This window comes from Pangasianodon hypophthalmus, chromosome 9 (assembly GCF_027358585.1).
Source record: "Pangasianodon hypophthalmus isolate fPanHyp1 chromosome 9, fPanHyp1.pri, whole genome shotgun sequence".
Lineage (NCBI taxonomy): Eukaryota > Metazoa > Chordata > Actinopteri > Siluriformes > Pangasiidae > Pangasianodon > Pangasianodon hypophthalmus.
The window spans coordinates 8,095,781-8,111,381 of record NC_069718.1 but is presented as its reverse complement, the minus strand read 5'-3'; the positions used below and the strand labels follow the sequence as shown (position 1 = coordinate 8,111,381).

Genomic DNA, 15,601 nt, shown 5'->3' with positions numbered 1-15,601 from the left:
GTAGTAGTAGTAGTAGTGGTGGGGGTGGGGGTGGGGGTGGTAGTAGTAGTAGTAGTAGTGGTGGTGGTGGTGGTGGTAGTAGTAGTAGTAGTGGTGGGGGTGGTGGTGGTAGTAGTTGTAGTGGTGGGGTGGGGGTGGTGGTAGTAGTAGTAGTAGTTCTAGTGGTGGGGGTGGTAGTGGTGGTGGTAGTAGCAGTAGTAATGGTGGTGGTAGTGGTAGTAATTCTTCTATTAAAGAGTATATTTTTTCCTACATAAAAATTCACTCCGGACTTTTATTTTGACGGGTATTATTATCTTACTAAACCGGAAGTTGTAGTAACGTTAAACGGTTTAAGGTCGGGCTGGCTTTTCTTCCCGTTTTAAACTCAAAATTCGGATTTGCAGAATAAACATATAAGCTTGTGGTGTTGTTTAAGTTGTATAGTTCAGTGAAAACAAGGCGGCGTGGTGTGTTTAGAGGGACAACGCGGCTCGGTGCTATGCTGTCGGACGCAGGTCTGTGTGTGTGAGCTGCCATTGTCCTGTTTTGCCTCCACAGCTGTTTAAGCTCCATACTCCCACACTAAACAGTGCGCATTGTTTAGACTGATATTAATGAACTGGAATACTGTTTAGTGTGGTAGTGTGCCGATATGGCTGTTTCAGCCAGGAAGCTGCACACTGTGTGTGTGTGTAACTCAGAGATACCCATCTGTGGACTTTCCTCCCATTAATCTTTCATTTCCTCTTATTTTCCCAGTCTAAGATCAAACCTTTTTTCATGACACCTGAATTACTGAATGATCAGGTTCAGTAGTTACAGGACAGAGATCAGCAGACTGAACCCCAGGCATGCAGGAGCACAGCTGGCCACCGCTGGTGTAAACTGGTAATGATGGGGTTTGTGATTTTTTTTTCCTGGACAGATTACGGGGGAACGACGTCCTGTGGTCGTTCTCGGGGGAAGAAGAGAGCCGCAGCAGCTCCAGCAGGAGTGGAGACCTCATCTTCATCATCCTCGTCAGCCGTGGGGGAAAGTCACTCCATGCGTCCATCCAGACAGACCCCCAGCGGCAGGGGCAAAAGAAGCAGCAGTGTTTCTACAGCGCAGGCAAATGTAGGAAGTTTAACTCAGCTGCTGATTAGACACGTATCTGTCCATCTCTGATTCAAATTTCTATCATTCCTTCCTTCCTTCCATCTATCTTTCTTTTCCAGATTAATTATCTGACTATCTATCCATCTCAGGATCAGCTATTTATTCATTCGTCCATCTATCCCGGGTTTAATAATTATTTAATAATTTAATTTTCTATCAGGCTATTCATTCACCTGTCCATCTCAAGCCATCAATTATCCATCCATCCATCCATCCATCCATTAAACTCTGCCTCTTTTCTTTCCTTTCCTTTCCTATCCATCCATCCATTCATTTTGGGTCTTTAGCTATTGATTAATTGGTCCATCCATCCATCCATCCATCTATCCATCCATCTATCCATACATCCATCCATCAATCCATCCGTCTATCCAGCCATTCCTGAGTTCAGTCATTCATCCTGCCATACTCCATTTCTTTACTATTTATTTCCCTTAAAATCCATCCATTCCTGCCTTGATTTTTTTTCCTTTTAGGAGAATGATTGGTCTATCCGTTCCATCCTGGGTTCACTTATCCATCCATCCATCCATCCATCCATTCATCCATCATGCTCCCTCTCTTTATTATCTGTCTGCCATCCATCACTACCTCCCTTCTTTCATTTTCAGAACCATACATCCATCCCTTTATCTGTCCACCCATTTTGGGCCTTCAGTTTTTGATTGATTGGTCCATCCATCCATCCATCCGTCAATCCATCCATCCATCTATCCATCCAACCATTCCAGTCCGTTCTGTCTTCCATTCATTCATGCTCCATTTGTTGCTATACATCCATATACATCCATCCATCCATCCATAGATCCTTCTGTCCATCCATTCATTTGTCCATCTATTCTTCCATCTATCCTTCCAATTCTTCATCCCTTCCTGTCTGTTTCAATATCCATTATCTGTCTATCCATTTGGATCTTCATGCTTGAACACCTCAGTCAAAAAGCTTTTACCACACTTCCAGTATTCTTTGCTTGTGTTGATTTGTGCATTCTTCTTCTTCTTATTATTTTTTTTTATCTTTGATACCCTAGCCCAAAAGAAAGATGGCTGACGTGGAGGAAGAAGAGGAGCAGGTGGAGAAGAAGTTCCGGAAGTGTGAGAAGGCAGGATGCCCGGCTACGTATCCTGTGTGTTTTGCCAGCGCGTCAGAAAGGTGACTCTCGATTACTTGCAGCTCGGCTTTAATCTGATGTTGTGATGATGCTGTTAGTGATAGTGATCTGACCGCTTAAAACACGATGTTCCCCAAAGGTGCGCGAAAAACGGCTACACGTCTCGATGGTACCACTTATCCTGCGGAGAGCACTTCTGCAACGAGTGCTTCGACCACTACTACAGGAGGTGAGTGCTGAGGACGCAGATCAGAATCCTGTCAGACTCGGTGAGCTAATTATTCCCACAGGATGATGATGATGAAGAGGAAGAAGTATTAATGTGCTCCGTGTGTGTGTGTGTGTGTGTGTGTGTGTGTGTGTGTGTGTGTGTGTGTGTGTGTGTCAGCCATAAGGACGGTTATGAGAAATTCTCCTCCTGGAAGAAGCTGTGGACAGGAAACGGGAAGAGTGAACCTAGTCTGAAGGCCTTCATGGCGGATCAGCAGCTTCCTTACTGGGTGAAACGTCTTCTCATTTAGCTTGAGGAGCACTGGGGTCCAGTACAAAACATTTAACACACACACACACACACCTTGTTTTTCCTTTAAGCTCACATTTCTGCTCTCTTTTTTTCCTTACATTTCTGGTCTCTTCCAACCCGGTCTCTCTTTCAACTCTGGTTCTGGTCTCTGTTTTATCCCCATGTTTCTTATCTCTCTTTCATCTCAGAGAGGTTTTTCTCTCTCTCTCTCTCTCTTTCTGCTCAAGTCCCTTGTGACCGTCTCCTCTTCTTCCTTCTTGTCTCCCCTTCCACCCATACATTTCTAGTCTCTCAAATTGTCTTGTTTCTCTCTTGTTTCTCTCATGTTTTTTGTTTTTCTCTCTCTCTCTCTCTTTATATATATATATATATATATATGTATGTATGTGTGTGTGTGTGTGTGTGTGTGTGTCTCCCTTTATCCTCACCTGTCATGGTTTATTTTCCCCATGTAACTCATTTCCCTTTATGTTTCCCGCCTCGTTGTTTCCTTTTCCCTCACATTTCTCTTCTCTCTTTAGCCTCATTTCTGCTCACTTCTGGTGGTTTCTCTTTCTTTCTCTCCGCACATTTATCCCTCACCACTCCTTTTGTGGTCTTTCTATCCTTATTTCTTGGGTCTTCTCGAACCTGTTTCCGCTCTCTCTCTTCAGGTGCAGTGTACGAAACCCGACTGTGGGAAATGGAGGCAGCTCACTAAAGACATCCAACTGACGGCGTCTCTGGCTGCAACGTACCGCTGCGGAATGAAGCTCAATAACATTAAAGTAAGAAACTGAACGAGGCCTCACAGGTCTGCTGTTCTCTTTACTTCCTGCGATCGTTCGGGTTAGATTGTCCTCGGTTGGTTTGACTTCCTGCTAAATTTCTCCTGTTAATGTGTTCTTTATATCTCATTGGTGTAATACACACGGGCTGTGATTGTAAATGATGTGATGGGATGATAGTAATCAGTGTTATTTGTCATTATGTAGAACGAAGGACCGGATCAGTGCTCTCAGCCTGAGGACATGGTGAGTCAGTGAATACACCAGATTATATCAATTTCATTCATAAATAATTTTATTAGATATATTTCTTTAATTATAACTAGCTCTAATTTTGGTAAAGTGATACAATCCTTAATCATTGTATATGAACACATCTCTCTCTCTCTCTCTCTCTCTCTCTCTCTCACTCACACACACACACACACACACACACACACACACACCATTTATCTTTATGTCTCTCTCTCTTTCTCACTCATTTTCTTTCACTTTCTCTGTTTTTCTCTCTCTCTCACACACACACTCACGCACCATTTCTCTTTCTGTCTCTCTCTCTCTCTCTCACACACACACACACAAACACACACACAAACACACACACACACACATTCTTTCTCTTTCTGTCTCTCTCTCTCTTTCTCACTCTCTGTTTCTCACTCTCTGCTTCTTTCACTTTCTCTGTTTTTCTCTCTCTCTCACACACACACTCACACACCATTTCTCTTTCTGTCTCTCTCTCTATGTTTCTCACTCTCTCCTTCTTTCTCTTTCTCTGTCTTTGTCTCACTCACCCTCTGTCTCACTCTTTTTCTGTCTCTCTCATTCACTCACTCTCTCTGTTTCACTGTCTGTTTCTCACTTTCTGCTTCTTTCACTCTCTGTCTCACTCTCTCTGTGTCTCTGTTTCACTCTCTGCTTCTTTCACTTTCTCTGTTTCTCTCCTTCTACTTTGCTCGGTGTGTCTTTTCCCCCTCTCTCTCTCTCTCTCTCTCTCTCTCTCTCACACAGAGAGTGGCTGGAGTGGGAGACAGTTGGTGGTCATCCATGTTGATTTTGCCCCCGTTGTTAAAAGACAGTCCTGCTAACCCTTTCCTCACTGCTTATTACCCCGACTGCGTGGGCATGAGCCCGTCCAGCTCTCACTGTGATTTACGGCCTGAGCAACGCCGCAACATTCAGCCGCAGAGTTAGTTAGACCTTTCCATGTTTTTGTGTGTCTGTTAGTAGCAAGTCAAGATAACTGCACTTGTGTTATAACATTTATTAAATTCTTATAAAACATATTAAATTTTCCTTTCCAGATGTAATGAAGCAGCCAAGAAATGTTTGTAGCCTTAATCTGACTAACATGTCATAGAAGTCTATATGATCTATAAATCTTTCAGCAGAAATGCATACCCATACTCTTCATATACCTGTGCCAAATATACAAAGTGTCATTAAATTTTGTATAAGCAATGCGTATTTATGTTCAGTAGCACTGACTCACAAATACTAGACAATATCAACACAAAAAAAGGAACACACATGAGGAAGTGGATGCAGAGTATGTAATGCAAGTGAACCACTGGTCCTGCACAGCCTTGATGCGTGTGTGTGTGCGTGTGTGTGTTTAGTCCCAGGTTTGTGCCCGTACTTCCAGCCCTTCTACCAGCCCAACGAGTGCGGTAAAGCCCTGTGTGTGCGACCAGACATGATGGAGCTGGACGAGCTCTACGAATTCCCAGAATTCTCCAGGGATCCCACCATGTACCTCGCTCTACGCAACCTCATCCTCGCCGCTTGGCATCGAGACTGCAAGGTACGAGAACATTTACATATCGAGTGGTCTATTAGGTGTAGTCAAAAATGATAGAAACCGAAAGATTAGGATGTTAAAAAAAAAATTAAAAATATATATTTTTACTTTTTTAAAATGTAAAAAAAAAAAACATATTCTTGAATTTTTTATTCTTTTTTTTTTAAATGACATCACTAATTTTTATTATTTTTATTTACAAAAATAAATGAACAAGAAAAAGGCGCAAAAAATAGATTTTAATATCTAGTCAACTTATTAGATAACTTGAACTTGTAAAAATATAAATATATAAAAGTACTGACAATACACTTGTGACACTTTTGACATTTATATCATCATATTACTCAGCACCTTTCTATCCGCGCACTGGGAGGATGATTTTACGTGGCCACGTTCCCTCGAGTCTAACCCTAACATCAGTAGCTGTTAGGCTGAGTGGAAAGTGCAGATGTGTGAGTTTCCGGAGGCGAGCTCCCTGCTGGCTGCAGGCTGGAACAGGACCGGGCTCGTCCCACGCAGAGGAGAGAGCGGGAGCTGCTGGAGCTCTAACTGTGGGGAAAATTCTCACTAACAATCCTGCTAACAGCACTGATGCGGCCTCATTATTCTCTAGCTTTCAGAAGTTACACTTGAAGCCACACGTTAAAGGAGAGAGTACGCAAAAGGCTCCGTGGTAGAATTTATTCATGTGTGGATGATCTTTAGAGATGATTTTCCCAAATATGAAAAAATGAATGATGACATTTTCAGATTCTGGGTTTCCGAATGATAATTTGCAAGTCACTCGATTTTGTTTTATTTATTTTATTTATTTGCAGCCTGTAAATCTTAGGAAAATCTTAGAAAGCATTCACCTCCCTGGAACTTTTTTTGTAGTGTTACATCCAGGAACTGAAATAGACATATTTTATATGTCATGGGTTTACACAAAATAGCCCATAATATTGAAGTGATGGGAAAATAAATCTAGTTTGCAAAATGATTTACTTATTTATCAGTAAATTAGATCGGGTTCAACTTTTTGCGATCAGAAGTCACATAATTAGTTGAATGGTGTCCACCAGTGTGTAATTAATCAAGTGTCACATGATGTCTATACAAATTGGCCTCTTCCTGAGTTTGTTAGAGAGCACACATAAACAAAGAGCATCATGAAGACCAAGGAGCTGTCAAAACAAGTCCAGAACAAAATTCTGGAAAAACATCAATCAGCGCTTGTTTATAAAAGTATCACATTTTTAAAAATCCTGCGGATCAGCATTAAATCCACGATTGATAAATGGAAAGAACGTGGAGCAACCACGGAAGAAGCTGTCCACCAGAAGTCAATGACTAGTCAGAGATCCATGAGGCCAAGGATGACGCTCAAAGTGAAGCTACCACCACCATGCTTCACTGTGGGATGGTTTCCTCTAACAAAGTCCTTTCATCTAAGTACTTTAATAAAAGAGCATCTAGTGTAGTGTGAAATATAGGAAGTGTGGCAATTCAACAATTCAGTATTTTAGTGTTCAATACTTTAAAGTGTTTATTCTAAATAAGTTAACGCTCTGTTCATGGTGTATTTGCAAACGTTTAAGTGAAATTTCTGTCGCCTAAAGGACCTTGATATAACACATTGGTGTTCAATAAACACAGAAACTATATATAAAGTTACACTCCTACAAACAATCAACCCAAGACCTCTTTGTAATACTGTTTTTCTCCCGGTTCCTCAGGAGGCTCTGACGCCGCAGAAGTGCGCTCCTCATGTCATCGTCCGGGGTTTGGTGCGAGTGCGCTGTGTGCAGGAGCTGGACAGAGTTCTGCACTTCATGACCCGCAAAGGTTTAATCAACACCGGAGCTCTTCTGGCCAAACAGCCTCTCCTCCCAGAGCCGTACCGCAACGTGAGTCCTCGTCTAATGACCTCTAATGCGAATGTTTGTTGGAAATTGCAGTAATAACTCAGGAATCTTTGCGAATGATGCCTCTATGTCGCTCTCTGTTCATTGCTGTATGCAGAAGAAGGTGTTGGTGATTGGAGCAGGAGCTTCGGGTCTCGCCGCTGCCAGACAGCTGCACAACTTCGGCATGCAGGTCAGTTCTAATAAATCTTATAAATGGGCTAAAAATGAAATCCAAAAAACATGCCAGTGAATTGGTGATTCTAAATTACCCCTAGGTGTGAATGAGTGTGTGCGTGTGTGTGTGTGTGTGTGTGTGTGGTGTCCTGAAATGGACTGGTGTCCCATTCAGGGTGCATTCCCGCTCAGTGTTCCAAGGATAGGCTCCGGATCCACCACAAGCCTGACCAGGATAGCTTTAAGTGCTTACTGAAGATGAATGAATGAAACTGGTGTCCTCTCCTGTCTCACCTCTTGCGATTGTGCTCCTGTGATTGGTTGTTAGGTGGTGGTGTTGGAGGCCAGGGAGCGAATAGGAGGGCGTGTTTGGGACGACACTTCGCTGGGCGTCACCGTGGGTCGAGGTGCACAGATCGTTAACGGCTGTGTCAACAATCCCATTGCTCTAATGTGTGAACAGGTGACAGTGACCCACACTCACTTTAATAAAACACAAACACATCTATACAACAGTGTCTGGACTTCACTGTCTGTCATAGGATACATATTACAGTAGTCTTAAAAATATATCAGTGAACCTTTAAAATTTCGACAGCCACACATTCGACAGCCACATCGCACCAGAGACACACTCTGAGATTACTCAGGCCCATAATAACATAATAATTTATTGTTAGAGAAATAATTGACATATTGCAGTAAGAAAATTACATCATGAAATGCTAGCGCCGATCATGTTGCAGTATGCAAATGCAGACGGTTTGCTCTGATTTTAGCTGGGAGTGAAGATGCACAAGCTGGGCGAGCGCTGTGATCTGATCCAAGAGGGCGGTCGAGTCACCGATGTCGCCATAGACAAGCGCATGGACTTCCACTTCAACGCCATACTAGACGTGGTCTCCGAGTGGAGGAAGGACAAGTCACAGCACCAGGACGTCCCGCTCGGGGGTACTGGGAGTTCCTAACAAGAAAGGAATCTGTAGGGAAAAAGCACACACAGATCGATGCAGAGGTTGTTTATTTACTCTGACTGATAGAGGAAGGCTCTTGTGTTATACCACAAATGAGTTAAAAACTTTTAAAAGGTTTTTTTTTTTTTTTCTTTTTTTGCATGAGGTGTTGATAGTTTCAAAACTTGGTAAGGTTTTCAGTTCGGTCAGGATTCGTCTTCTGGTCTTGTGATGCAGAACATTTCCATGTCAGTCTGTCCTAACCAAGTCTTTGTTTGTTTATTTATTTATTATTATTATTTTCAGAGAAGATCCAGGAGGTCTATAAGACGTTCCTGCAGGAGTCGGACATTCGCTTCAGTGAGCTGGAAGAGAAGGTGCTGCAGTTCCATCTCAGCAACCTGGAGTACGCCTGTGCAAGCCCACTGGAACAGGTGTGTGTGTGTGTGTGTGTATGTCCATGTGTGTGTATCCATGTCCTCTGACCTTTTTTTTGATTCCTCCAATTATTCCAATTCCAAACATTTGTTTTACCATTCGTATTTATTAAAGAATGACTTGTCGTACTTTTTATCCATTTATAGTTACATTTTTAATGTTCATTAGAACATTATCACTTTCTTTCTTCCTGTAGTAAAGCCTTCTTCCATTAATGTTAAATTAAAAAGACTCTTTACAGAAAACTTCACCAAATCACAAATATATACTCTTTCTTTGTAAAGTAAACCATTTATTATTAGGCATCTGCCATACAAGTCCCTGTGTAAGTTGTTACTATGGAAACAGTATCGTACTCCGGTAGAGAGAGCGTTCAACATTGCACACGAACTTAAAGGAGCAGTTTATATTGTTTAAAGTGAGTGAACAAAAATGCTGAAATAATCATATTTCTGTTGAATTTTGACTTTTTTTTTATTCCTACAGTCTATTTTTACTTGTAGTGTCTCTCCTGCATGGTTGCTAGTGATTATTTAAATATATCCTTTTCTGTTTGTATTGCCAGAGTTTTGTAATCAGATTACAATATACAATAATTTTGAAACATTTGTTAGCATTTGATGCGGTGAAATGGACCAACATGATCTTGTTATTCTCTGGTGTGTGAGCTGGCACTGGTGTGTGAGCTGGCACTGGTGTGTGAGGTGAGGTTTTGTTGTCTGATATTCTCATGGATCCACTAAATGGGGTGCCATTTTCTAAGATGCATGCAAAGCAACACACGCTGAAATTCCCCTGTGCAACATTTTCCCAGCAGCTACAGATTTGTCATCATTATACAGGGTGATCCTAAACACTGCGCTTGTCACTACACAACTCTTTTTTTTTTTTTTTTTTTTTTTTTTTTTTTTTTTTTTGGCTTTCTTTGTGTTTTCTGTAGGTTTCTGCTCGATCGTGGGACCATAACGAGTTCTTCGCTCAGTTCTCAGGGGACCACACACTGCTGACTGCAGGCTATTCCACTCTGCTGCACAAACTAGCCCAAGGCCTCGACATTCACCTCAACACTGCGGTGAGAAACACACAACACACCTCCTGCGCTACACGTAGTGTGCTAAAGCAGTGAACACTGGAGTTACATTCCAGCTGATGTCTGCTGGCCATGCGCAGCTCAGCAGCGCCGATGGATGGATGGATGGATGGAGGGATGGAGGGATGGATGGGAAAAAAAATTCATTGGATAAATGGATGGAATAATCAGATGGCTAGATGGATGGATAGAAAAATTAGATGGAAGAAAGGATTTACTTAAAGGATTGGATGTAAAAAGGGATTAGGCAAAAGGATTGGATATAAGAAAAGATTAGACTAAAGGATTGGGTGCAAGAAAGGATTAGATGAAATGATTAGGTGGAGGGATGAATTAGATTTAAAAATCAGATGGATAGAAGAATGAAGTGGATGGCCGTTTTAGATAAAACAAATTGGATAGATAGATTAGGTGGATCGATTTATAAATGGGATGGATGGATGATAGATTAGCTAGATGAATGGTGATGAAAGATTTATAGATAGATGGATGGAGGAACTGATGGATGGATTTATAGATGGAGGAATGGATGGATGGATGGATGGATGAAGGACCTGATGGATGGATGGATGGATGGAGGAATTGATGGATAGGTTTATAGATGGATGGATGGATGGATTGATGGATGTAGGAATTGATGGATGGATTTGTAGGTGGATGGATGGATGATGGAGGAATTGATGGATAGGTTTATAGATGGATGGATGGATGGATTGATGGATGTAGGAATTGATGGATGGATTTGTAGGTGGATGGATGGATGATGGAGGAATTGATGGATGGATTTGTAGATGGATGGATGGATGATGGAGGAACTGATGGATGGATTTGTAGGTGGATGGCTGGATGGATGGATGATGGAGGAATTGATGGATGGATTTGTGGATGGATGGCTGGGTAGCTGGATATACAGATGAACGAGATGGATGAAAAGCCGATAACGCTGTGCCTGATCCCGTGTAGGTGCAGTCTGTGGATTACTCAGGTGATGTAGTGAAGGTCAGCACCACCAGCGGAACCCAGTTTACTGCTCAGAAGGTACAGACCTGATACAGACCATGTCGTTAAAATGTCAGTCATCCACACGGATCTTGTTCCTCTGACAGAACGGGAGAAACGCTTCTTATTGGGTGTTGTGTTGTAGGTGTTAGTGACGGCTCCTTTAGCTCTTCTGCAGAAGAACATCATCCAGTTTAACCCTCCTCTTCCAGACAGGAAGCTCAAAGCCATAAACAGCCTGGGGGCCGGAGTCATCGAGAAGGTGAACGTTAATCCGCAGTGTATTAATCCAGTAACACACTGAATAAGCAGCAGACGATAGCTGAAATCTAGCTACATTTACCTGATATACTGTGTGTGTAAGCCGTGATGTTTCCTGGGTTCCAGATTGCACTGCAGTTCCCCTACAGGTTCTGGGACAGTAAGGTGCAGGGAGCGGATTATTTCGGTCACGTTTCCCCGAGTCCGGAGAAGAGGGGCCTGTTCAGTGTGTTTTACGACATGAGACCAAAGGTCAGTCCTCTCAGGCATAGGCATTTATCTTATTTAACTCAGTATTCTTTATTAGGTGTGTTTCCACCACAACAACTTTGTCAAGACCTCAGGAACATGAGGCGCTTTTACTGTTAAAGGAACAGGGCACATTTTAGTTCCCGGGTCTTCTAACCTTTATACATTTTGCCTAAGAACTTCGCATTTTAACTTCGGAGTACGCAATTGCGTAAAAAAAACAGTTTTTTTTTTTGGCTAATGTTAGCTAAGTCAAACATGCATTACTAAAAAAAGAGCATTTTTTTTCCTCCACAGTAAAAACAGCATATAAGCATGTCGACATTATACATCTAGAATGATTGACAGTTGCGCAGGTGCTTTGAACTCTCCGATATTAATTGACACCCTGGAGGCCCCGCCCCCTTCCTCCCATCTCATGTTAGTAATCTGTCATCTTGACTCGGTAGTTTTGCTTAATGAAAAGCTAAATGGAGAATGTTTTGAGTTCATTAATGTGAAATAAAATCTAGCTAAAATTAGACAAGTATATATTTAATGTCAGTTAACAATATTTATTAAGAACGCGCCAAAAAATCGTCAAAAACAGCACAAAAACAACAAAAAATTTTGGTATGGTAACAACGAAGTGTAAAATCCCCCCCGAAAAATAGTATTGCCAGCTGTTTTTAAGCAAAACTAAATACATGACGCATATCGTATGTTGCAGAAATGCTGTAGATACATATCGCAACACAATATTTTTGCCATAATGCCCGCCCCTACTCATGTGACTACACAGCGTTTATTTAAATTTAGACCACTGTATGCAGCGTAGTTAAAGTTGACCGGGTTAGTGCTTTTGTCTGAGCTGCGTCCTGATTGGTCGAGAGCAAAAAAAAAGTGCTGTTGCGTGCCACCTCCATTGGTTGTATTTTTTTTGTGTCAGTGGATCAGCTTTCAAGATCAAAAGTAAAATGTGTGTGATTGTCTACAGGGAGATCAGTGTGTGCTGATGTCGGTGATCACAGGAGAGGCTCAGGCCATGGTGAGAGACCTGGAGGACAAGGAAGTGGTGGAGCTCTGCATGAACGTCCTCAGGGAACTCTACAAGGAGCAGGTGGGCCGATCAGGAGATGTATACGCCCTGTTAGTTACAGACCAAATGTTATTGAGAAAAATGCATTCAAAAATACGTTAGTCATTTCTATACGTTAGTTATTTTGTGGACTGTAATATTTGTGTGTGTGTAAATCACAAAAGATTTCGTTTAGAAGTAATTTCTAAGAGCTTTAGTGTGTGTAATGTGACGCTGCAGGATGTTCCAGACCCGCTGAAGTACTTTGTGACTCGTTGGAGTAAAGACACATGGTCTCAGATGTCCTACAGCTTTGTGAAGACCGGCGGCAGCGGGGAGGCCTACGACATCATCGCTGAAGACGTTCAGGGGAAGATCTACTTCGCCGGAGAGGTGAGAAAGTGTCATCTGAATAAAATCCAATAATAATAATAATAAAAAAAAAAATCAGAAAAGAAAGCTGATCAGCGATTGTTGTGTTTGCGCTCAAATGTTTCATAGAGTCGGGATAAGAATGTAGATTGCAAAGCTATTTCATCAGGGGCTTGGGGGCGGGGTTATTTGGTTTCATTGCCATGACAACAAGTCATGGAACCCATGGCCATGGAAAAGATTTAGTGTTATATGCAAAGACGCTAAGACCAATCACTTGGTATCACCCGAGGAACCAAGAGAGAGCTGGTTCTTGGTTCTTGGTTCAGTTCCAGCGATCTTGTAGTGCAGAGACGATGTTAGTCCCGAACCGAGAGCTGGTGACGTCTCGGGCTTGATGGCAGAGCCATTTCATCAGCATGACAGCAATTCAAGATGGCTGTCTCGATAAGATGCAGCAGATGTAAGATTTATTTCAGTGATGAACCAGTGGTCAGAGTAGCAACAACAATGAGATAAGAGCAAACAGGTACACACTTAAAATGAATAAATGAATGAATGAATAAATGAATGAATGAATGAATGAATGAATGATATCGGCTTGTGCTTAATTGCCAGTGATGTGAGTGGATGCTCAAGGATTGGATTTTGATGGTAAAATATAATTCGCAAAACCAAAAATCCAACTTTTGACTAAAATCTTCCACAAATGTCATTTAAACCATTCATCAGGAAGCTGAATATGTACTATATTTGTCTCTTAAACTGATAGAAATGTGGGTCGTTTTGTTTTCCCCCTGAACCAGCACCAACATCAGTGAGATGGTATAATTTTTTTAGTTTCCATGACGACAAGAGCAAAGCCAAGTTATCTCTATGACCGACGTTAAAATAAGACATAAACAGTGGGAACACTGATATCACGATGTTGAATCAGTGGACTGAGGAGCAGATAAGCATTTTACTGGGAGTGATGATGAATGCCAAGACTCTCAGAATAACTATTTACATAACAATTAGCTATGATAATGTTTCATATGCTGTGCGTAGCTGCTGAGGGATTCTACTCTGGAGAGAAAAGTATGTTTGTAAAGCAAAAGGAAGAACTTCCTGAATCCTTCCTGGTTGTTCGTATCTTTCCACTTGTGTTAGGAAACGCTCACATCTGATAATGTAATGGTTTGGTGGACTGCTTCTCTGAAACAGCACTGGTTCCTTGTTGCTGCTGAAATCTCCATTCTGATTGGTCAGAAGGTGTTGATTAATTTTCTCTAACAGTAGCTCGGGCAGTAGTTCCAGCTGCAAGGCAAATCACAGGTTTATATTAATGCACTTCTTCTATTTTTTTTGTTTCTATAGTAACAGCTCATTCACAGGGACTCAATATGAATGAATTAAAAAAACGTGTAATTATTGATATGGTGAGTTTTTTTTATAAGGAGATGTTTATATAACATTATTGGAAGGAGTCTCCAGTTTCAGTACTTTGTAACAAACCTCTTTTTATTGTCCTATTAACATCAAGAAAGTGGAAAAAAGAGAGATGAGGAAACAACAAGGGTTTATATCTCTTATAATACAAGTGATAACAGGAACAGGAGTTGTTTCATGGACACTCCACACTATTAAATGTAGCTATAAACGGATAAAAAGTTATTTATCTTTACTTATTTATCGTTACTTATATTTCTGTGATATAAGAGGAATAAAACGCATCAAGTCATGCTGTTATCAGGGCTGTAACAGGAACTCCTCGTCCATTCGTCACCTCGTCCATTCGTCACTTTTATTCCAACTGTGTCTCCATTATTAACTTCCTTCTGATGCATTCATTACTGTTTTTTGCACTTTAAAAAAAAAAAAAAAAAAAATCTGTTTTCTTTGTTTGGGTCCGTCATCTTCCAGGCCACAAACCGACACTTTCCTCAGACGGTAACCGGCGCGTATCTGAGCGGCGTACGAGAGGCGAGTAAGATCGCAGCACTGTGACACAACCGAAGGACTGAGACGTTCAATCCGACGTTCTTCCACGACTCCTCTACAGCAGGTGTTTCAAACTCCAATCAGGAACTCTTACGGGTGTGGCGATATTTATTACTGTAGCAACATTGCACGCAATATAATGTACCACATGTACATTACCCCACGGTGTCTTCATCTTTGGAGTCTTGGAAAAGATAAGATGATATCTGTTCAATTTCTGAAAATGACCTGTTCGATGTCATGGAACTTTTCGTTATTTGGTGAGAATTTTGTCAGTGTTTCACTCTTTTCCAACTGTTTTTTTTTTTTTTTTTTTTTTTGGTGAATCATTACTGAGTTAAAAGTGTCCACACAAATTACATGTCAATTTTCACATTAAACAAAACAACAGAAATATTCCTCCTGAAGGAAAAATAAACATTTTGCCCACACTTATATAACATAACAACATAACCTAATCAAGCATTTAAAGAAAAAAGTTTAAAAAAAGGTTGTTTTTTTTTTTTTAAATGTAATAATTGATTTAGTAAGTTACACATTTGTGACAGCACTGTTGGTTGTAATGAGTGGACTTTTTCAGTATGCATTGATCTGGATAATTTACTGTACTTGCTCTGAATATGGCTGAGTCCTGTCATTTCTGTATGAACAAAATTGTAATATATACATACTGTAAATTATACTGGTATTTGACTTGTTTTGATTTTGTTTTTGTTTTTTTTACATAAATTATCTGAACAAAAAAAACTCTTGAATTTGTTTGTCTGATTCTGCCTTAGTGCCAATGATG

General features: G+C 41.1%; 1 protein-coding gene across 2 annotated transcripts; it reads left to right on the top strand.

The window, feature by feature from the left end:
• The first annotated feature begins 283 nt into the window (after positions 1-283).
• Positions 284-15,553, top strand: LOC113530059 (lysine-specific histone demethylase 2). 2 transcript variants are annotated; one of them, XM_034307595.2, is made up of 21 exons: positions 284-497; positions 908-1,098; positions 2,172-2,293; positions 2,392-2,481; positions 2,641-2,752; positions 3,297-3,542; positions 3,750-3,788; positions 4,554-4,731; positions 5,162-5,346; positions 7,065-7,235; positions 7,351-7,425; positions 7,738-7,872; positions 8,189-8,360; positions 8,669-8,796; positions 9,741-9,872; positions 10,854-10,928; positions 11,035-11,151; positions 11,277-11,402; positions 12,376-12,498; positions 12,697-12,849; positions 14,734-15,553. In XM_034307595.2, the coding sequence occupies exons 1-21, from the start codon at positions 482-484 to the stop codon at positions 14,815-14,817; spliced, it is 2,670 nt and encodes an 889-aa protein (XP_034163486.1). In that variant the 5' UTR covers positions 284-481; the 3' UTR covers positions 14,818-15,553. The 2 variants fall into 2 exon arrangements, with proteins under 2 accessions (XP_034163486.1, XP_034163488.1); XM_034307597.2 differs by having other exon boundaries at positions 3,429-3,542; positions 14,734-15,552.
• Positions 15,554-15,601: the final 48 nt, after the last annotated feature.